General features: G+C 51.7%; 13 protein-coding genes across 13 annotated transcripts; 8 read left to right on the top strand and 5 right to left on the bottom strand.

The window, feature by feature from the left end:
• Window positions 1-1,079: 1,079 nt before the first annotated feature.
• On the bottom strand, window positions 1,080-2,694 carry CC77DRAFT_1015694 (thiosulfate sulfurtransferas-like protein). Its single transcript, XM_018524074.1, has 3 exons — window positions 2,563-2,694; window positions 1,648-2,512; window positions 1,080-1,592 (listed from the first exon to the last, which is right to left on the bottom strand). Exons 2-3 carry the CDS (start codon window positions 2,366-2,368, stop codon window positions 1,294-1,296), a joined length of 1,020 nt encoding a protein of 339 aa, XP_018391812.1. The 5' UTR covers window positions 2,369-2,512; window positions 2,563-2,694; the 3' UTR covers window positions 1,080-1,293.
• Window positions 2,695-2,876: 182 nt separating this feature from the next.
• On the top strand, window positions 2,877-3,593 carry CC77DRAFT_979314 (RING/U-box; the record flags this gene model as incomplete). Its single annotated transcript, XM_018536023.1, has 4 exons — window positions 2,877-3,018; window positions 3,065-3,096; window positions 3,151-3,214; window positions 3,264-3,593. 4 exons carry the CDS (start codon window positions 2,877-2,879, stop codon window positions 3,344-3,346), a joined length of 321 nt encoding a protein of 106 aa, XP_018391811.1. The 3' UTR covers window positions 3,347-3,593.
• Window positions 3,389-4,864, top strand: CC77DRAFT_46326 (hypothetical protein). The gene is made up of 2 exons (XM_018531787.1): window positions 3,389-4,546; window positions 4,678-4,864. Exons 1-2 carry the CDS (start codon window positions 3,698-3,700, stop codon window positions 4,753-4,755), a joined length of 927 nt encoding a protein of 308 aa, XP_018391810.1. The 5' UTR covers window positions 3,389-3,697; the 3' UTR covers window positions 4,756-4,864.
• A 282-nt stretch (window positions 4,865-5,146) lies between these two features.
• Window positions 5,147-6,259, top strand: CC77DRAFT_923894 (hypothetical protein; the record flags this gene model as incomplete). The annotated part of the gene is made up of 3 exons (XM_018533766.1): window positions 5,147-5,523; window positions 5,623-6,040; window positions 6,089-6,259. Coding segments are annotated over 3 exons (966 nt in total), but the record flags the coding sequence as incomplete, so codon positions are not given.
• On the top strand, window positions 6,054-7,174 carry CC77DRAFT_46365 (hypothetical protein). The gene has a single exon (XM_018531790.1). It carries the CDS (start codon window positions 6,392-6,394, stop codon window positions 6,995-6,997), a length of 606 nt encoding a protein of 201 aa, XP_018391808.1. The 5' UTR covers window positions 6,054-6,391; the 3' UTR covers window positions 6,998-7,174.
• Window positions 7,175-7,213: 39 nt separating this feature from the next.
• On the bottom strand, window positions 7,214-8,141 carry CC77DRAFT_1046064 (NAD(P)-binding protein; the record flags this gene model as incomplete). The annotated part of the gene is made up of 1 exon (XM_018527428.1): window positions 7,214-8,141. The coding sequence occupies exon 1, from the start codon at window positions 7,979-7,981 to the stop codon at window positions 7,214-7,216; it is 768 nt and encodes a 255-aa protein (XP_018391807.1). The 5' UTR covers window positions 7,982-8,141.
• A 71-nt stretch (window positions 8,142-8,212) lies between these two features.
• Window positions 8,213-9,354, top strand: CC77DRAFT_979307 (hypothetical protein). Its single transcript, XM_018536022.1, has 2 exons — window positions 8,213-8,451; window positions 8,565-9,354. The coding sequence occupies exons 1-2, from the start codon at window positions 8,398-8,400 to the stop codon at window positions 9,258-9,260; spliced, it is 750 nt and encodes a 249-aa protein (XP_018391806.1). The 5' UTR covers window positions 8,213-8,397; the 3' UTR covers window positions 9,261-9,354.
• A 798-nt stretch (window positions 9,355-10,152) lies between these two features.
• On the bottom strand, window positions 10,153-11,862 carry CC77DRAFT_1056456 (allantoate permease; the record flags this gene model as incomplete). Its single annotated transcript, XM_018527913.1, has 3 exons — window positions 10,153-11,117; window positions 11,170-11,458; window positions 11,509-11,862. The coding sequence occupies 3 exons, from the start codon at window positions 11,860-11,862 to the stop codon at window positions 10,153-10,155; spliced, it is 1,608 nt and encodes a 535-aa protein (XP_018391805.1).
• Window positions 11,863-11,967: 105 nt separating this feature from the next.
• CC77DRAFT_45975 (hypothetical protein) lies at window positions 11,968-12,905 on the bottom strand. The gene has a single exon (XM_018531780.1). It carries the CDS (start codon window positions 12,665-12,667, stop codon window positions 12,074-12,076), a length of 594 nt encoding a protein of 197 aa, XP_018391804.1. The 5' UTR covers window positions 12,668-12,905; the 3' UTR covers window positions 11,968-12,073.
• Window positions 12,870-14,438, top strand: CC77DRAFT_45993 (glycosyl hydrolase). The gene has a single exon (XM_018531781.1). The coding sequence runs from the start codon at window positions 13,144-13,146 to the stop codon at window positions 14,278-14,280; it is 1,137 nt and encodes a 378-aa protein (XP_018391803.1). The 5' UTR covers window positions 12,870-13,143; the 3' UTR covers window positions 14,281-14,438.
• Window positions 14,439-15,109: 671 nt separating this feature from the next.
• On the top strand, window positions 15,110-17,687 carry CC77DRAFT_1037030 (heat shock protein 90). The gene is made up of 2 exons (XM_018527041.1): window positions 15,110-15,189; window positions 15,280-17,687. The coding sequence occupies exon 2, from the start codon at window positions 15,303-15,305 to the stop codon at window positions 17,409-17,411; it is 2,109 nt and encodes a 702-aa protein (XP_018391802.1). The 5' UTR covers window positions 15,110-15,189; window positions 15,280-15,302; the 3' UTR covers window positions 17,412-17,687.
• Window positions 17,688-17,754: 67 nt separating this feature from the next.
• On the top strand, window positions 17,755-19,851 carry CC77DRAFT_1015690 (hypothetical protein). The gene is made up of 4 exons (XM_018524073.1): window positions 17,755-18,135; window positions 18,181-18,807; window positions 18,856-19,254; window positions 19,325-19,851. The coding sequence occupies exons 1-4, from the start codon at window positions 18,090-18,092 to the stop codon at window positions 19,609-19,611; spliced, it is 1,359 nt and encodes a 452-aa protein (XP_018391801.1). The 5' UTR covers window positions 17,755-18,089; the 3' UTR covers window positions 19,612-19,851.
• Window positions 19,711-20,684, bottom strand: CC77DRAFT_44036 (hypothetical protein). The gene has a single exon (XM_018531699.1). The coding sequence runs from the start codon at window positions 20,369-20,371 to the stop codon at window positions 19,841-19,843; it is 531 nt and encodes a 176-aa protein (XP_018391800.1). The 5' UTR covers window positions 20,372-20,684; the 3' UTR covers window positions 19,711-19,840.
• Window positions 20,685-21,352: the final 668 nt, after the last annotated feature.

The raw sequence follows: 21,352 nt of genomic DNA, 5'->3' as shown, positions 1-21,352 counted from the left end.
TACTGTGAACAGAAAGAAGATGGTACTCTCAAACAACTAGTATGACGACCTCTGCGAATGTCCGAATATCACTGACTGTCCCACAGAGAGAGCATCGCTACGAAGCTATTGTGCATTTGAAGGAGGGCATGCGCGTGGTGTTACAGGCCAATCTTGAACCCGACGCCGGCCTTGTAAACGGCTCACAAGGCCTGATCATCGGATTTGAGGAATTTGACCCTAACAAGCTACCCCGCGCAGCAGAGGGCAAAGACGATTACGGTGAGCTCAAAGGTACTCATGCCAAATATGCCCAAGGGCAAATTAAAGAATACGCCAATCGGAACCGCCGCCAGCCATGGCCAGTTGTTCGGTTCGACAACGGCCGAACTAAGGTCATCTACGCGGACTGTCCTTGCAACGAACTCGGAAATGTTGACGAGCATGGAGATGAGGGCAAGCTCAGCCTGTTATCGAGGGCACAGATTCCGCTTGTCGCAGGCTATGCCATTACTGTGCACAAGTCGCAGGGCATGACTCTGGATCGCGTTATTGTAGATCTCAAGGAGGCTTTTGAGGCAAGCCAACTCTACGTCGCTCGTAAGTTGCGCTTCATTGATAGAGCTGTAATATATAGACTAATATTTTGAACAGTCAGTAGAGCACGCTCGCTCAAGGGTCTCGACGTTGTGGCACTTCCAAAGAAACCTCTGGGGGGTGCCAATCCACAGGTCAGGGAATTCTTCAATAGATGTAAGTGTCTATGGGCGAGCAACGTGTTAGACATACACTGACTCCTTACACCCGGACACAGACCTTGACCCGAAACAGCCCTGTCCATCATCCCAGACACCGCAAGCATTACAGGCTTCTCAGTCATCACAGTCTTGAGAAGTCAACTCTCCGATGTTCTGCCGTTCCTCTGTGCGTCACTTGCGCGAATGGTGAGCTTCTTGCATATCTTTCATTTGGATACGACAATCTCTCTGGTGGTCGGATCTAGATCTCTGCGTATACCCCATGCCTTTGGTGTTTCGACACTATTTTTATACCAAAACGAATCTCGTTGAATATATTCAACAGCTGTTACTCCTGTAGGAGTAGACGTTGTTGATGAGCATGAAAAATCACAAAATTGCATCACATTGACGAATACAACGAATTAGGCCAGCAAGAAAGTTATGCATACTTCATCATTGGCATAAAGTCGGAATCATATCATGCATTCGAGGATACAAAGAATATACGCGAAAGAAAAGGGGTATCAACTTGTTAAGGAAACTCATCACGTCTCCAACCAGTCTACGTACCAATCTACTCCGTCTTCCGGACGAGACCTTCGCCAGGCTTCACGCGCTGCGCCCACTCGGTCCAGCTGCCATCATACAAGCGCCTCTGTTGTGCCGGGAAGCCAGCTTCTGACAATGCAGCGTCGATGATTGCCGCTGTGACGCCTGTACCACAGCTGTTTATGATTGGCTTAGACGGATCCACCCCCTTGGACTTGAAGATAGCTTGGAGTTCGGAGGCAGGGAGAAGCGTCTTGTCTTTCGAATCGAGAAGGTCCGTGATGGGGACAGAGGTGGAGTGCGGAATGTGCCCAGATGAAAGGCCTAGTAGAGTCAGCTTCACCATGTTGTAGTGTCTCTTATGCAGCTAGAAGCATACCTTCTCTAGGCTCCGGATCAATGCCCTTCCACCGGCCTAAGCTCCTCGCGTCCAATATTTGCACTTCATCCGCACCCTCCTTGCCCAATTCTCTTGCGATATCCTTGACCTCCTCAAAGGCGACGATCCTCTCTTCCTCCAACTTCGGCACTGCATACTCGGTCGGCGCAACCTCCTTTGGCTCTCCGCTCTCCGTTGGGAACCCTTGTTCGATCCACTTGCGGAAGTTGTTCAACACATGCACATTTGGATGTCCGAAGACTCGTAGCGTCCAACCAACTCTTGGGGCTGAGAAGATACCCAGCTCCTTTGTATCATAGACGACTACGCTGTCTTCACGGCGTATACCGAGGTGTCTCATTGCGATTGCGAAGTCTTCGGCAGAAGGAAGCATGTGCGGATATGGCGAGTGAATGTCCTTGACGGCGTCGAGATCGAAGAAACGAGCGCGCGGGATACGCTCTTCAATAAAAGTATTGTACCCATTCCTACCATCGTTGGGCAAAAACCAGGATGCGCAAAGCGGGACGATGCGCGGCTCTGAAGAAAGCTTGCTAGCATTATGCTTCAGAGCTGAATTGAGCTCGGATGGTGAGACGAGATAAGAAGAGAAGTGGTGGTGTGAAGACATTGTCCGTCTACTGCTTGCAGCTATGGGGAAGCGGACAGAGGGAGTGGAAGAGAGTGGGCGTAAAGAGCAGCGGAAGCGTAGGACGAACATATTGGAAGCTGGACGGTGGATACAGTGAACTAGAAAAGGTGTCCTGGTCGGCGAGAAAGAAGAAGGAGCGAAGATATGTGGAGTAGACGGCGAGGTCAAGCTTCCCTATCTGCATCCTCTGTACAGAGGAGGGTCCGCAGTAAGCTTCAAGATTAGTGCGGGGAACTCAGCAAATCTGTCGAAGTGCCATCTACCTTACGCGCACGCAATTTTAGTCGAGTATAACATCATGTGACGCGTTTTTTCGCGCTCGAATATAAAGATCGATTCAGAAGATGATAGCATTACGCGTTTGGATAACGGCATTTGTATGGTCTACGAATTTGTGATTATGATGACGCTGGAAGCTCCAGCTTGAGCTCAGACCCTACTGGTAGCGGAATTAACGCGCCGTGGCCCCTCACCGCCGTAAATCTGCCGCCTCAGCATGTTTTGGTGCTGTTGATCTGCGTCCCACTCAATCTGCGCGCCAACTTCGTGTTCTACCCATTGCGCGACAAAGGACAGGATGAAAGTCACTATACGGGAATGGAATGCTGTCGCCGCATGGCGTTGGGACATGCCAGATGACGATGTCTGTGGTATCTGTCGCAACCCTTACGATAGCACTTGCTCCAAGTGCAAGTTTCCTGGAGACGAGTGTCCACTATGTACGTTTGAAGATGACGAGGGTCGATGAAGACTAACATGATATAGTGCTGGGAGAGTGCAACCATTCCTTTCACATGGTGTGCCTATATCCTCAGAGAGTACCTGTTGCGCCCACAACTAACGTGTCTCAGCACTGTATTTTCTCCTGGCTCAAGCAAGAGAGCTCTCTAGAGAAGTGTCCCATGTGTCGTCAGCGTACGTACAGTTCGAAGCTCACAGAACACCCGCTGACTTGCATTCCCAGCCTTCAAGTCGAAGAGTCAAGACGCGCCAACAGCCACCGAAACCCCAACACAGCCGCAAGAACCCGATACAAGCCCATTGTAGCCTTCAAATCTTAGCACTGATGACGGACATCTGTGAAGAGGCTCGTTACCGACATGCTTCTCGCGTATAGGCCGGGAGTTGGGGCAGTAGTGCTTCACATCCGAAGCGATACTTGGATTATACAGTACTGTTACCATCGGCGTTTGGATTTGGATACCCTAAGGATTTCATTACATACCTCAGCCTATTCACACTGCGACTTTCTCTGTACTTCAGTACTTGGTTCATACCTAGGTATCCTTGATGCTGGTAGGGTAGTGTGCATGGACCACGTCCCTTATCGATCGATCACGCATCTTACTAGAGCTCCCAGAACTCCGTTAACTCCAGCCTTCCATCAATCCCCACAACATGTCTAACAACCCCGACACTACAGAGCCCCTCTCAGATATTCACGCGTCGTACTCTCCACGATCAACACCGTTGCAGCGCGCCAAACATTCTCCCGACGACGAGCTCCGCGAGCAACAGCAGCCTGGCGATGCGCCAGAGGACGATGATGATGACGATGTACCGTATCCCGAGCCTAGTTTCGAGCAGCCGTTGCTACCACCACCGAACTTCCGACCTTTCTTTACTCTAATCGAAGATACAACGTCGGGCGAGCACTACCACCCGTATACACACTATGTCTTTGCAGATGACGACCCGACCATCATAACCGCCGCATCGATGCGAGGCTTAGGGCTGGATGACACAAAGTACCTCCCACAGGATGCGCCAGGTGGTGGTGAGAGACGACGCAACCAGGGAAGTGAAGAAGGAGACGAGCAAGCCTCACCAGTCGAGTCACCGCTTCCCCCACCTATACCGGGTGTCAAGGAACACTACCTCATAATCGATGTCGCGGCGGACGGACGAACCATCGCAGATGCGCAGTCGCTTTCATCGGAGTGGCAGATAACGGAAACGGATGTGCGAACAGCTCCGTCGTTCGATGAGAATGCGCCAGATCAAGGGTACATGCTCCGGATTCAAGGCGTTGAGATACCGAGGAAGAGCAAGGGAAAGGGTCAGGCTGGACTGGACAGGCTGAACGAGGCGAGGGACCAACAAGCCGATATCTTCGATGCATTAGACGGATTAGTACAGGGTATCGAAGGAGGACTGGAGACTGCGGGCAAGATCTCGGGCGCGAGGTCAAGAATAGGCGAACAAGGCACACTGGCCGATGCTCGTGAGGATGATATAAGCAAGACGGTGGGTGATCAAGCATGATATCGGCGTGTTCAGTCGTTTCGCAAGTGGCATCAAGTCACATTCCTTGTTTTCATGCCTATCGATATTGAGCGTGCGCTTCAAAGCTGCTACCAAACGTTGACTTATAGAAGAGATGCGGTTGGTGCCGGCTGTGGTTGCCCACATCCAGCGTTCTCGAAATACCATCAATACCCCAGCGCACTCTGTAATGAGCGGGTCTTTTATGTCAAGAGTAGCACTACGCTGTCTACCAGTCTACCGCAGGATACGATTCTTACTCAGATGCCATCTTCAACCCTGAAGACATCTCTAATACCGACCTTGGATGGTGCAAAAGTCAGATATGAATCAGCCTAGCATATATCACCTATAATTCGCTTCACAGCACGGCAAAGACAAGGTATTGTGAGTGTCAGTTCAATATGGTTTCTCTCACTTCACTACCCTGAGTCGCTCCTTCCCGCTACCTTCTCTCACCAGGCGAGACGGTATGTGCACGGGTAAATAGTCTATATGATTCAAACTTTCTGCGTCAGACCTCCTCGTCACTCTCGCGTTCCTCTTCTTATCCTTCTCCAGCTTCCACAGGAGTATTGAACAATGGCTATCTTACAAACCCTCCTCACTGTCGCCTCAGTGGCTTCCCTCGCCACGGGCTACGAGCTCAAGGCGACATACGATGCAAGTAATTTCTTCGACGATAGCTCCTTCCGTTTCTACAACGGCTGGGACAAGTTCACTCATGGTCTCGCTTTCTATGTCTCCAAGGAAGAAGCAACTGAACTTGGACTTGCCCGTATCGAGGACGGCAAGGTTCGTCTTGGGGTCGACACAAACCAGGTACTCACTCCAAAGGAGCCTGGTGAGGGCTATGGCCGCAAGAGCATACGACTGGAGGGAGTGCAGACGTTTGATAATGGGCTCTTCATTGCCGATTTTGATCATCTACCTAGTGGATGTGGCATGTGGCCTGCTCTGTAAGCTTGCCCACCTGGAATAACCACAGTTGAACCTTCAAGGCGTTCAAGGCATTTCGTGCTTCCTGTTCTCTGTGAGATTCGTCGTACATGCAGCAGCTGGCTTCTACACGATGATGCTGACCAAGAGGACTGGTACTCCGAGTTCGACATTATCGAAGGCGTCTCGAAGAATAGTTGGAACGAGCTCAGCATCCACACTGTTCAGACGCCATGTAAGATGCGGGATAGTGGCGGTACCGGACAGACGCGCGACGACCTTGAGTGTTCGAGTGGTTACAACTGTGGAGTCAATGGTCCTGACGGCTCCTTGGGCCAGGCCTTCAATGATCGCCACGGCGGAGTCTGGGCAGCAGAGGTCAGCAATGGTGGCATCAAGGCCTGGTTCTTCGCTAGAGGCAGTGAGCCCTCGGGCTTGGACGGTGATCATCCTGATCCTAGCAGATGGGGCAAGCCTGTGATGAACTTTGTTGGGGACGGCTGTGACATCCAGAAGACGTTCAAGAAGATGAAGATCGTACGTATTCCCATATTCGTTCGTGCGAGTACTCACTGACATGGAAAGATTCTCAATATTACCTTCTGTGGCAGGAATGCGGGTGGCGATACCTGGGCTGGCTATTCAGGTTGCGCAGCAGAAACCCACGACGACTCTTGTAACCACTTCGTTGCAGCTAACCCTGATAAGCTCAAGGAAGTTTTCTATCTTATCAATTCCGTGAGAGTTTACCAGAACGGCGCCGGCAGTGATCTCCCGAAGAACAGCCTCGCATCCGAGATAGCTCAAACAGTCCTCAACTCTACAACCACTGCAAAGCAAGCTGTCATTCCAGTTCCAACGACTACCATCACCACTTCGAACAATCTCATGGCTTTGCCTACAACAATGATTCACAGTACTAACTGCGGCTCATACGACCCGTCAACATCTGCTACAACCCCAACCACTCTTGCCTCTTTCTACGGCAAGCGTCTTCCAGCGCCGGCTTCCGAGACAGACCCTGAAGTGGTTTTAATAACAACTATCGTCACGACAACGAAAATCGTGACGCTGCCTGCGACTCGGACTGGTGGTGATAATTACAGCCCGTACGAGCCTTCCGCCTCGAGAACACTCACCTCTTCCTACACTGGACATCTCTCCGCGATGGCTTCAGAGGCAGCTCCCATGACTATCACAATCACCACGGTCATAACGATAACGAAGGTCATGACTTTGCCTGCGACTTTGACTGGCGGCAACAACTACGGTCCTTATGACCCATCGACGGCGGCTGTCAAGCCTACTGGCACAACCATTGGCGGCATAAACTACGTTCCCTTTGATCCGTCGGTTACGTCTATCAAGCTCGTAGGCACAACCACTGGTGGCATCAATTATAGCCCTTACGATCCATTGGCAACATCCGCGCAGCTTGGTGCATCAACTGCCACTGGAGCTGTATCGGCGAAGGCGGTCCATGTCTGCGGATGATGTGGGAGCATATATCGCGCACAAATAGGGCTCTATTTTCGTTCATGTATACCAAGGCGCCATAGACAGAAACATGAGATGGAGATCACAATGTACGGATAAATGAGCAAAAGCGGCAGGACAGGCGCAGCGATTTGATATCAAGATACACCATACAAATGCAGAGATACATAGGTGAATGCAGCGTGCCCTTCATATTTCGATCTAGTATCCTTGCTACCAGGGGATTGTCACGCCGAATCGGTCCACCAATCTCCCACTCTCCCATCCTTCCTCGGTCATACTCGTCAAAACCCGCATACAATCCCCCACACTCTCCTCCACCCCAATTGCTCCTTCCTCCTTCCACTCCACCAGTCCCGTCTCCACCCGTCCCGGATGCAGCATCAGAAACTGCACCTCCGGTATATCGATGACGAAGCTCTTCACTACCGCATTCAGGGCCGCCTTGCTGGCACGATATGCATACCCGCCACCCGCCGTGTTCGCGGATATCGAACCCATTCGAGATGACAAAATGACGACCTTAGGTTTTGATGAGCTTTGAGTAACAGCGGCTAGTTGGAGGTTTGACAAGAACGATCTGATAACGTTGAAAGTACCCCAGGTGTTGATTTCAAGGGTTTTCATCATGGTCGGGTAATCCATGGCTTCCAGTGTTTCTGCTGCCGCGACGACCCTGTTGCTATCTTTCTCATGAGCCACGATACGTGGAACAAGACCCCGGATACCGGCGCAGTGAAGGACCAAGTTGATGGGTATGGAGCTGAGTGTCGATGCAAGGTCTTGGATCTTGGAAGTTGATGTTATGTCAATCTGATGGAATTGAATATTGGTCCCTTGTTGATTGTCAATTTGGATTGGGAAGGATTGGTTGTCGATGCCTATTATGTTGGGCCGTGATGGCAAGGAAGCATAGTGTTGTACGAAGGCAAGACCGAGACCGGAGGATGCGCCTGTTATCAGGATGGTTTCTGATGCCATTGTTTGTGTTAGGTCGGGGTTTTGCGCTGTTGGCGAGTTCGACAGCTGAGGCTTGTAGACACTTGAGAAGATGTGTATAGATACATGGTCAATGTACTCGTCTCAATGTGGCAATTTTGTTGGAAAGGACCTTTACTGCAAAAGTGATGGTGTCGGTATTAGTGGGGGGTAGAGGCACATGCCGCCTATGTTTGCCGATTCCGACAGGTAATGGTTCCCCGCAGTCTACCCGTTAACTGGCAGACAAAGACCCAAACAGGTGGTTCGGCTTTGGACAAGCACATAACGTCTACCTGAGGATGATTCGATGATCGGAAACTTCCAGGTCGATAAATACGGCTTTACAGATCTCCTAGGTATAAAAGAAGCGAATCACGAGAGATAGCTGTAGGGAAGTACACGTCAACGAAGTTGCAATGTTCTACCAACCTGGAAAAGAAGACCACGGATTACCGTACGATCCATTCAAAGTAAGTATGCTTTGCCAGATTTCCAGACGCCATGAAGGCAATCAGAAACAGTATTCATCTATCAGAATTATGTACACTCAAAACTCTCTTAGCAGCCACTAAGCCCAACCTAGGCATGCGTCCTTCCCCGACCGATAGGCTGGATATCGACACTCTCACCTGATGGCCACGCAAATCTAGCTCCCTACTCTCAATTCAACAATCTCACCTTCGACCCGCCATACGTAATGTTTAGCGCCAATCAAACGCCTAGCAACTCACAGAAAGATACTGTCCGCAACGTCGAAGCTACAGGAAAGTTTATTTGGAATCTAGCGACGTATGAGCTAAGGGAGGAAGTAAACAGGAGTGCAGTGCAAGAAGAATATGGTGTTGACGAGTTTGAGAAGGCGGGTGTAGAAAAGGAGGACAGTAAGCTGAGTGGAGTTGTTGTAGTTGGCAATAGTGGCGAGGGCAGGAAGGAAATGATGATCCCAATGGTGATGCGCAGTCCGGTGAAGTTCGAGTGCGAGTACTACACTACGTTGCGACTTCCTGGAAACCCGCCTATGGGGTCAGCAGACGTGGTGATAGGGAAGGTAATCGGTGTGCACATCGATGAGCGCGTGTTGACTGATGGCAAGATCGATGTGAGGAAGACGGAGCCGATTGCTCGATGTGGGTACTATGAATATGCGGTCGTGAGGGATACTTTTGAGATGCGCATTCCGGGAGAGGACAAGGCAATTTTAGCGGGGTTGGAGGGGAGTGCTAAGAAGAACGAGATGTTGGATAGGGAAGGACATGTAGACGATGGCGCGAAGCGATGATAGGAGTTGCCATAGCAGACAAAGATCAGTGGAACAGCCGATGATACCACTGTGTCTGCCTAGAGGCTGATGTGACGAGCAAAATATATACACGAAACATTTTCGTTCCAGATCCCACTCCACAGTCCGGACTTCTGGACGCCAAAACAAGCAGGGTGTCCACGCGTAACAATATGGGCGCAATGATACCAGATTCGATATCCATGGGACCTTGGAATCTACGTATTGGGAAAGCCACCGTGAAAAGCTTCGACCTATTGATTTGGCTCCAAGCAAGGCTTTCTTGGGTAGTGCGATAGCTCCAAGGCAATCAAGCGACATCGCTCTGTTGACTGCTCGTGGAAATTAGCAACATCTTCCATGTTGCAGCGGCTTCTGGGGGCTCACTTACCAGCCATATATACCAACTCTTCTATGAAGGCATCATTCAAGTTTACTTTGCAGCACGGCAGCCACCAGGAAAGGTGTCAACGCAGAATGAGGATGTAACAGAGTCACTAGAACTTGGACAGGCCAAGCCAACGCCCAAATCACGTAGCATTCGCGTTAGCACGTGGCTGCTTTCGTTCCGAACACGTGAGAACGAATGCTCAACGCCTGTCAAATATTTGGTACTTTGTCGATCGCGCGAGCAAACAGACGACTTTGCTTTTTAGAGAGACGTGTTTCTCTTGCGTAAAATTACAAGCAGCGGTCGACGAGGAAAGTTTCCTCCAACGAGAAATGCATAGGTAAGTAATTATGGAATAAGCATATTAAGTAGTAGGCGGAGCAAGCTTGGGATGAGTAACAAGAACATCGCTTGTGCAATTTTTGTCTGGTATGATAAGTGCTACAGTAGCTACAACAGCATAGAGTGCTCTTGATTCGTCCCATCATAACAACATATTTCCTAGTAAACATAACGGAAGTTGGGATTCTCCTTGTCCGTCAGATCGTCAAATCCGTGAGCATTGCTAATCTCCTTTCCAAACTCGCGGTCCTTCTTCTTATTGCGTAGCATGAGGTTGAATCTCAGGAAGGCAATGACACAGAGTAGCGCAGAATAACATCCGAGATGGATAGAGAGCGACTTGAGGTAGCGTGGGTCGCCGTCAAAGAAGACCTTGGGACCGATGGCGTTACCGGCACACCAAGCAAAGAAGTTCATGGTGATGCAGACAGACTTCTTGGTCTGACCTCCGACGTTTCGCGTCAGCATGGACATGCCGAGACCTTGGGCAGCCCAGAAGGTGAAGATGATCCAATAACTGATCAGTAGACCAGCTTTGGTAGCGTTGTTAGTGTTCTTGACAGTCATGATGACGATTGTGCCAGTAAAAGCTGGGATCATGAAAACGGCCATGGTCAACAGGTTTTGCTTTGTCTTCTTGACCATCCAGGCTGAGCCCATGAGTGTGGCAATAATGACTACACCAAGAACCATGGCGAGCAGTTGAACCTGGAGGACATCGAAACCGAGATCCTGAATGATGATGTTGTAGAAGGCACCGAGTCCAGAAGTGGGGAGGGTAGTGAAGATCTGGATACCCATGTAGCAGTAGGTCTGGGGATCGAGGAGAGCCTCCTTGAACTGGTAGGCACGGAACTTCTTGTTTTGGAGACCGGTCTGGTTAGAGCGGACACGCTCAACCATGAGCTTCTTGTCTTCTTCAGACCAGCACTTGGCGCGCATAGGGCTATCAGGAAGTGTAAAAATGACATAGAGTCCCCAGAGGAAAGAGATACAGCCGTAACAGATGAAGATGGCTTGCCATGACCTAATCGGCGCATTTCCGGGGTTCGCCTTGAAGCTAGGATGTCTGATTGTAGAGAAGGCGTATGCGAGAAGACCACCGACGATCTGTTGGGCACCGTCTAGATGAAGAGATTAGTCGTTGTTCTATGAGGTTGACTGTATTCCGCTCACTCATCATGTACCAGTAAGTAACGATCTGAGCCTGCTCCTCACGCTTGTACCAAAGACCAGTCATGATCAAGAAAGCCGGTTGGCAAACGGCCTCGAAGATACCGAGGAGTGTTCGGACAGCAACGAGCGCAGGGAAGCTGAAGCAGAGGGCGTGGCAGGCAAGTACGGTACTCCATGCGAGGATGTTGAAACCAAGGTATTTGGCGACTGGTACTCGTTGGAGAATCCAATTGGTTGGGTATTCGACGACAAGCACAGCGAGGTAGATACAGGTGGTGAGCCACCCAAACTGTCACGAGTCAGTACATGTTACTAGTGCCCACAGACTTTGCAACTCACAGTCTCCTTGGAAAGAAGGCCAGGAACATCGTCACGGATACCCATGATTGAGGTAGCGGACATGGTACCCTTATCTAGCGATTGCAAAAAGTACGTGATGACCATAATGGGCAGTACACGCCGATCAATCATCTTCTTCAACCGCTTGTTCTCTTCTTCAGAGACAAAGACTTCAGAAGCGCCTGCGTATTTGGCAACTTCCTGGTCAATACGGTTGTAGTCCGCATGCTCGCCTTTCTCGTCTCCGACGGAGAGTACGCGCTCGACCTGTGTGATGTCCTTCTTATCGTCCGATTGACGAACAGTCTCGGGTGCGTTGTGTACGCCATCGGCGCTGGCTCTGGCGGTGGCCATCTTGAAAAATAGGCTTCCGAGAAATTGACAGCGGAAGAGAATGAGGTTCAAAAGAAAGACCCCAGGACTCGCAGTGAGCTGGTAAAAAGTGGAAGAGCGGTCGAGTTGATATTTCTACCCGATTTTAGATTGTCCGTCCAAGCGTTCCCCGGCCTCCAGCTACCCCATGCTGGCAGGCTACTCCGCAAATCCTGGGATAAGAACCTGCACCTCAATGTCTAGCCAATATTGATGAGTCGTTGTTATCTCCTTTCTCCTTGTCTCCGTATCCCGGTTTGACGTAGCATACTGGAAAGGCGTGCTGCATGCGCGACCCTGTGGGCGCCAATGCTGCATCTTGAGTCGCTAGTCTCTGGGGTTCGCCAACCCCGCCACGGTGCCGTCCAAACAGCTTGTGGAGTCTTGTGGAGTGCTTGTGAAGGATCAAGCAGTGTGGAGAGTGCCACCACTTGGCAATGGTCCAAGTCTGGTAAAATATCGGCATAGATGATCCCGAACCGCCCCTCGGGTGTGAGAGGGAATGCATGTGATGGGTCAGGCTCGTGCGAGTGGCATGCGAAGCTTTGTTCCCTGGCATGCGGCGGCTGGTGGAAGATTTCGTCCGCCTGCATCGTCGGTGGCGGTTCTCCTTCCCAGGAAGAGTCGAGTCAGGCGGCCAAGCTCCTACACGGCGGTTCTCCTTCCCACCACGGTGCCTTCCGGCTCTCCAAGACATAAGCGATTGGTGACCCTTGACGTCGGTGCTATCGGTATAGTCCTCAACGAGCGTCGGCGTAATGCAGTGCGAGTGCGGCAGAGATCCCATTTTGGGATCTTAGCAGTGGACTTGGGAGGTTTGAGCAGTGGGCGTCAAAGGTCTTGGTGTTTGATGCTTGACACGAGAAAAGAGCCGCGTCTTCCAGGAACCCATCTGCTGGAGCAACACCACGTGTGCCCAGCTCCCAGTCGGGGTAGAGATGGACGAGTCGGTGCAACAGGGCACGAGATCTGGATGGAATCTGGCAGCTGCATGCAGTTCAGATGTAATAGATGCGGTTGAGGACCCTGAGACTTCCCCAGTTTTCGCTCCCCGCTCTGTATCTGGGTTGAGCTCTACCGACGCGTGTGACCGACGGGCTCTATGTAATACCCACTTGGCAGACTACGCGTGTGATAACATCTGGTCTTTTCGATACCTTCCTCCTTCAACTCTTGCCTGTCTTGCTCCAGATTTCGATTGCTTGCGACAAGCCCACCAAACACCTTCTGCGAACGCGATAAACCTCAACGAAGGCGTCCACCATGTCTACACTCACAGTTCACGGCCTGACCAAAGGCCAAATAGACGAGAAGATCCTCCTTCTAACACACAACCTGATCAACATTCACGACACAACGGGCGAGTTCCTCCTGAAACTCGACGATGGCCGCGTTATCGACACAAAAGGCTGGGACGGCTGGGAGTGGACACATGGCATAGGTCTTTATGGTCTGTGGCACTACTACACGCTGACGGGCAGCACTGCAACCATGGACATTATGAAGGGCTGGTTCGAGAAGCAGCTCAGCAAGGGTACAACCAAGAATATCAACACCATGAGCCCGTTCCTCACATTGGCATATCTGTATGAAGAGACAGGAAACAAGACGTTTGTGCCTTGGTTAGACACGTGGGCTGAGTGGGTGATGCATGGACTGCCCCGCACAAAGTTTGGCGGGTTCCAACACGAGACGTACAACTCGTTCAACAAGGATGAACTATGGGACGACACGCTTATGATGAGCGCACTGCCTCTCGCAAAGATTGGTCTTACGCTCGACAGACCAGAATACGTAGAGGAAGCAAAGCGCCAATTCATCCTGCACTGCCAGTACCTCTGCGACACATCCACAGGCCTGTTCTTCCACGGCTGGAAGTGGGAGGACAAGGGTGGATTGGAGGTCGGCCACAACTTTGCGCGCGCGCGATGGGCGCGTGGTAACTCGTGGTTGACGATTGCGATTCCGGATTTCATTGAGTTGCTTGACCTCAAGGAGACAGACCCCCTCCGTCAATTCCTCATCGGCATCCTTGAGTCGCAATGTCAAGCACTGCTGAAGTTGCAAGGCGAGAACGGCATGTGGCGCACACTTCTTGATATTCCTGTCTCAGAAGGCAGCTACGAAGAGGCGTCGGCCACAGCAGGTTTTGCATACGGTATGCTCAAGGCGTGTCGGAAACGATATATTAGCGGAGACGTATACCTCCAGAGCGCAGTCAAGGCGATCAAGGCCGTCATGGGTTGCATCAGCGCGGAGGGTGAGCTGGAGCAGACAAGTTTTGGAACTGGTATGGGACACGATTTGCAGCATTACAAGGATATCGCCATCACCAGTATGCCATATGGCCAGGCCATGGCTATCATGGCGCTGGGAGAGTTTATGAGGACTTTTATCTAAGAGATGGCTATATGAATACACGTATCAAACGACGAATGAATGACTGTACACCAGCACCCGTATGGAAGGGCATGTGGGTTGTGACTGACATGATTTCTTCCGCTCTTGTATACGACTTTTCTGTTCCCAACGATAGTGAGAGAAACATGAGTCGAAGCGGACCAATCTGACTGTCTGTGTGATTCTGAGTATTATTCATCACGGAAGCGCGTCGACCAGCTTGTAGCGTTGTTCAACCAGATGGTCGCCTGAAAGCGTGTCCCATTTGTCGCCAACATATCCTCTCAAAGGCCTTGTGTCCCCTCTGTTGTAGACGATGTCTGAGTCTCGCATCGGATCGGACGGGACGGGCGGTGCTTCGCAAGGCAGCTACGGAGTGTTAGCCATGGGTGAGGCTGTACAAGGCTGTGCGAGGCTGATGCTCTGGAGCTGGAGCACGAGCTGTCACTTGGGCGTCGCGAAACGGGAAGCCATGGCGGGCGTGGTGAGTATTTCGGTGCTTGATAGGAACAGTGGCAGTAGCAGAGCAGAGGTTTCTAGAAGCAAGCTGCTCGAGCGTTTGCGCGTAGCTGGCGGGGACAGGCAGGCAGATGCAGAAGTCGCGATTGTTCTGCCCCTCGCTACTAGGCGTTGCCGGGGAAGGCGCGTTTGGCGGTGAGACACAATTGGAAGGGCTGCCCCACCCTGATTGGCTCCGCCGCGGCCTTCTCTGCAGTTCTGCCGCTCTGTCTAGAAGATTCTCGAGCTCCACCAAAGGCTATATCAGCCCCAAACTCGACGCCTCCCACTACTTTTTCTTCATCGAATTGCTCTCTCCCATTTCAACTACACAGACAACCTCGTCTTTCTAGTCTGCTCTTCACCACACGCTACAGAAGAGCCCAGCAAGTCGAACTACCCCGCCTAACTGTACGTCTTCCCCACACTCACACAGCCTAGTCGGCTGCACTGCATCGAGGCACCCATTGCGAGCTCTGTCTGACTCTCTCTCTCCTACAGTCTACTCCCATACAACCGCCACCATGTCTGGGGAGACCTTCGAGTTCCAGGCTGAGATCTCTCAGCTGCTCGGCCTCATCATCAACACCGTCTACTCAAACAAGGAGATCTTCCTGCGAGAACTCATCTCCAACGCCTCCGACGCCCTCGACAAGATCCGATATGAAGCCCTCTCAGACCCAAGCAAGCTCGACAGCGGCAAGGATCTCCGCATCGACATCATCCCCAACAAGGAGGCCAAGACCCTCACCATCCAAGATAGCGGTATCGGTATGACCAAGGCCGACCTCATCAACAACCTGGGTACCATTGCCCGCTCAGGCACAAAGCAGTTCATGGAGGCTCTGTCAGCCGGTGCCGACATCTCCATGATTGGTCAATTCGGTGTTGGTTTCTACTCCGCATACCTTGTCGCTGACCGCGTCACCGTCGTCTCAAAGAACAACGATGACGAGCAGTACGTCTGGGAGTCCAGCGCTGGTGGTACCTTCAAGATCACCGAGGACACCGAGGGCGAGCAGATCGGCCGCGGTACCAAGATCATCCTCCACCTCAAGGATGAGCAGATGGACTACCTCAACGAGTCCAAGATCAAGGAGGTCGTCAAGAAGCACTCCGAGTTCATCTCATACCCCATCTACCTTCACGTCCTGAAGGAGACCGAAAAGGAGGTCGAGGATGAGGACGCTGCCGAGGAGACTGCCGAGGGTGACGAGAAGAAGCCCAAGGTCGAGGAGGTCGACGACGAGGAGGAGGAAAAGAAGGAGAAGAAGACCAAGAAGGTCAAGGAGTCCAAGATCGAGGAGGAGGAGCTCAACAAGCAGAAGCCCATCTGGACTCGCAACCCTCAAGACATCACCACTGAGGAGTACGCTTCATTCTACAAGTCCCTCTCCAACGACTGGGAGGACCACCTTGCCGTCAAGCACTTCTCTGTTGAGGGTCAGCTCGAGTTCCGTGCCATCCTCTTCGTTCCCAAGCGCGCTCCCTTCGACCTCTTCGAGACCAAGAAGACCAAGAACAACATCAAGCTCTACGTCCGCCGTGTCTTCATCACCGATGATGCTACTGACCTGATCCCCGAGTGGCTCAGCTTCGTCAAGGGTGTCGTCGACTCCGAGGACCTTCCCCTCAACCTGTCTCGTGAGACTCTCCAGCAGAACAAGATCATGAAGGTCATCCGCAAGAACATTGTCAAGAAGACCCTTGAGCTCTTCAACGAGATCGCCGAGGACCGTGAGCAGTTCGACAAGTTCTACTCTGCCTTCGGCAAGAACATCAAGCTTGGTATCCATGAGGACTCGCAGAACCGCGCTTCCCTCGCCAAGCTCCTCCGCTTCAACTCCACCAAGTCCGGTGAGGAGCAGACCTCCCTTACCGACTACGTCACCCGCATGCCCGAGCACCAGAAGCAGATGTACTACATCACTGGCGAGTCTCTCAAGGCTGTCCAGAAGTCGCCCTTCCTTGACACCCTCAAGGACAAGGGCTTCGAGGTTCTCTTCCTCGTTGACCCCATTGACGAGTACGCCATGACTCAGCTCAAGGAGTTCGACGGCAAGAAGCTTGTCGACATCACCAAGGACTTCGAGCTTGAGGAGTCCGAGGAGGAGAAGAAGGAGCGTGAGGCCGAGGAGAAGGAGTTCGAGGGTCTCGCCAAGAGCCTCAAGACTGTCCTCGGTGACAAGGTCGAGAAGGTTGTTGTCTCACACAAGCTTGTCGGCTCACCTTGCGCTATCCGTACCGGCCAATTCGGTTGGTCAGCCAACATGGAGCGTATCATGAAGGCTCAGGCTCTCCGTGATACTTCCATGAGCTCATACATGTCTTCCAAGAAGACCTTCGAGATCTCGCCCAAGTCCGCTATCATCAAGGAGCTCAAGCGCAAGGTTGAGGCTGATGGTGAGGATGACCGCACCGTCAAGTCCATCACCCTGCTTCTCTTCGAGACCTCGCTTCTTGTCTCTGGTTTCACCATTGACGAGCCCGTTCAGTACGCTGAGCGCATCCACAAGCTCGTCTCTCTTGGCCTGAACGTCGACGAGGAGGTCGAGACCGAGCAAGAGAAGACCGACGCCTCCGCCGAGGCACCAGCAGCGGCTGGCGAGAGCGCTATGGAGGAGGTTGACTAAGCGCATCGCCCGTCTTGACTGGTTTCGAAAAGTTTGGTCGGCGCTCTGATATCCCTTTCATGTGTCATGGCTTTCTTTCACTTTCTACACCTCACTTGCATGATGGACGGAGCTTAATCTTCGATGGCGTCTTAGAGTGGTGGTACTTTATGCATCACGAGTAATGGATATCCCGAAATGTATCTTACGTAGACTTGCCTCTGGGTAGTTTTCATGAATGATGAAATGTTCAAAACAATCTTGACCTCGGCTGTTTGCTTTTCTTTTGCTTTTTCGTGGTGTGCTGGCTGACATGCAGCAACAGGTGTTCATCGTCAATAACAAGACGGCTCGAATCTGTTCCATCATTTCTAATACCTATTTTCGCGCACCTTGGTATGACAGACGCCAGTTGGGTGTTGTGATCGATCTAACAACGTCAGGGTCCAAGGCCGCCCATGTAACGGCGATCGTCCCGTGTCCGAAAAACAGGATCTCCACGGCCTGGGCCACTTTCGTACCTCCACAACAGCAAGGATGCGAAGGGTGCATGACGTATGAGGAAGCGCGTTCATGATGTCTAGAACGCGATTTCCTGGTACAAGATCTGGACTGCTAAAGCCCATCCACGCTTGCTGCTGTTATTGCGATACTTGATCATTCAGCCTCCTCTTCTAAAGCGCACGTTGCTATTCCAAAATGTCAGCCATAGACCAGCTCAAGCAGCAGAACGCTGCACTCCAGTGTAAGCTAGCAGATAATGTGAAGGACATGGACTGATCTGTTCTAGCGAGTGTCGGAAACATCTCCAAAGTGGCTGGATCAACCACAACGACCCCAGCGAAAACAACAACATCAGCTGCCAAAGCTACGCCAGTGAAGAAGCCCGCTGCGACAGCTACGGACACCACAGGATCGGCTGCTGCACCAGTGAAGAGAGTGCCGAGGAAGTTGAATGCAGCAGGCGCATCTGCTTCAACTCCAGCAAAGACCACAACCACGCCTGTAAAAGCGACTCCAGCCACGACTTCAACGCCCATAAAGAAGCCAGTGACCGCTGCTTCAGCAAGCAAGCCCGCGTCTACTACTACACCTGTAAAGAAAACGCCCGTCACTGCAGGCAAGACCCCTATTAGTGAAGCTTCAAAGCCAGTACGCCAACGCACACCTCTGGGCACAACCAAGCCACTGCCAATACGTAAGAACCCGGTTACAGGTGCAGCGCAATCTCAGCCTGCCAGCGCAGTCAGTAAGACGACTGGCGCTACGCCAGTGAAGAAAACCACAACTGCTGCGTCTTCTACTGTAACAAAGGCAACCCCCACAAAGGCTACCCCAGCCAAAGCTACTCCTGTTAAGAGGACGCCGGCCAAAGTGAATCCAGACGGTACGGTCCCTACCAAAACAAACCCTGATGGTACTTACCCAACCCCTCTCTCCGTAATAAAAGCTCATCCCGCTCCAGGCCAACCCACTCCTCAGTCCACGCTAGCCGCGAAGAAGCAACCGGGCATTGTTGGCAAGGGGGTCAATACCGCCACAGGCACTTTGAACAAGACTGTTGGTACGACGACTGGAGGTCTTAACACCATCACCGACTCCGCGACCACGGGTGTAAACAGCACAGTCAATGGCGTGACTGGGTACGCTGGCAAGGGGCTGGACAAGCTACCTGGTGGTGTAGGAAAGCCAGTCAAGCATGTAACGGACAACGTGGGCAAGACAGCTACAGGCGCGGTCGATAACGCATACTATACCGTTGGTTCAGCGACCAAGGGCGTGCAAGGTACTGTTAGCAAGACCACTGGTGCCATTGGAAGGGGTGATGTCAAGGGCACTGTCGCTGGTGCGACGAGTGGAGTTGGTACGCTCACCTTCCCCTACCCGAATCACATGGCGTGCGGTATATGAAGCTTTACTGACACCTCGTCTAGGAAACACTGTGACTGGAGTAGGCAAGGGGTTAGGAAACACGGTAGGCGATGGCCTCGCTGGTCTCGGGAGCACAGTCGGCGGTCCCGTCGGTGGTGTGGTCGGAAACGTAGGCAAAGGTGCCAACAACGCCGTCGGCGGCATTACCAGTGGAGTTGGTGACGGCGTCAGCAAGCTTGGAAAAGGAGATGTTATTGGCGGTGTTGGAAGCACCCTCGGTGGTGTTGGAAAAGGAGTCGGTGGTCTTCTTGGAGGCATCACAGGCTATGGAGAGGACAAGGAAAAATGAAGGTTCAAGGTCGAGAGGTGGTTGGATAGCGTTGAAGAGGTTGAAGATGAGGACGGGGAGCAGAAGAAGACTGAAGGAGATGTTGGGAAAGATGAGCTACACGACTCTGTACTAGAGATGACGGAAGCAGGTGTGCGTGCCCATGTTGAGCAATCGGATTCAGAGCATGCGCACGTCGGACACGATGTCCACGAAACCTGATATATTGTATGTACATCTATGCAAGTTATTATTGCCTGATCAGTAGCTTACCATAACCGCGTACACGTACACATCCATAAAAAATGTTGCTACGATCAACATCCAAGAGCTGGCAGGTTGAGGATAAAACCATCTCTTCAACACTCATACAATACGCAACACCAATCCGCCTTGCACACTTATCATCACTCTGACTAACATTAAAAACGCCGCCGGTAAAACGGTTATACAACACCACGCGGCCCTCATCGCTTGGAGGATACCTTGCGAACCTGCCGCTGATCATCTGGAGAAATAACGCCGAACCGCTCCTTTTACGGCAATCTGCGTGACAGCCTATCATGGTAGCGTGTCTCGCTTGCATTGTCGTGATAGCGCCTCCTGGTGTTTCGCCATGGTATGTTTGGCTCACTTCGAGCGGGCCGTTGTGGCTTTTGAAATTAGGTGCGTGGATGAGGTGGCTGGTGTTGGTATTGGTGTTGGTGTGATCTGCAAGTATCGAGGGATTTCGAGGAGATGATGGTCGTTTCGCTACTTTGAGGCTAGGCAAGTGTCCCATGGAGTTGCATATTGCGCTTCATGCTCCATACTCATATGTTTGGTCCGGATACGACCTGGTCCTTAACTATCGATAGCGTTGATACAGTACTGGAGATGTACTGCTTGGATGTAAAGGAGTCCCGCCTGCCAACTCCCTCCTTCTGTATGCATGTCATGCCGTTCCATGGATGCATTGTCTGATCTTGCACGCCCTATGCACCTAGTCTTTCCAACCAACCACATGGTCATCACCAATTGTTTGGTTCTTTGCGGGCCGTTACTTTCATTTACTTCCAAATACCCCGGCTTGGGTGCCTGCGCCACTTTTGCGTCGTCACCCCAAGTACCACGCCGAAGGTTGCCGTGCTTCTCGTGTTTCCAAACGTGCTCAATTGGTACAATGGACATTCGGAGTTTGGGCCGGCCGCGGTAAAAATGAATGTCCTGCCGTCCCATCCGATGATGCTCCCGTCATGAGCTAGGGGAGGCCTTGCAAAAACGTTTGTTTGTTACAGGGTGAGATGAAAAAGGGCTGAGGTTTGACCATCTCACCAGAACGGGTGGCTTGCGTCAACTTTGTAGGATGGACAAGCCTCAAGGCTTGGTATGCTCTGACATACGTCTGCGAAGCTTGTTTGATGGGTGATGTTGGATTGTCGCTCCTATCAGCTCTCACATATGCTTTCTAGTGAGGCATTTTGCTCATTAGCTTTTAGCTTGTACTTCGTATCGTCTCACTCCGGTCCCTTGAAGGTTTCGCGGCTCTCAGGTGCAAGAGGGCTTATTTCCTCGAATAAGACGTCGGACAACATCACACAACACAACACATACATCCTCTATTCCTGGCCCGTTGGACGACCATGCTCGGCAACATCAGCACCAGGCTTTTTTTGTTTCAAGCAGCCCTTTTCGCGGAGATTCAAGCCACATGTTCGGATGCATATGTGGCCAAAGCGTTTGCACTAAACCTCTCGTGGACCAATCCAGGGACCAATCCATC

Source organism: Alternaria alternata, assembly GCF_001642055.1.
Source record: "Alternaria alternata strain SRC1lrK2f unplaced genomic scaffold CC77scaffold_1, whole genome shotgun sequence".
Classification (NCBI taxonomy): domain Eukaryota; kingdom Fungi; phylum Ascomycota; class Dothideomycetes; order Pleosporales; family Pleosporaceae; genus Alternaria; species Alternaria alternata.
Note: the sequence above shows the minus strand (reverse complement) of the source record. Positions and strands in the feature narration are given on the sequence as shown.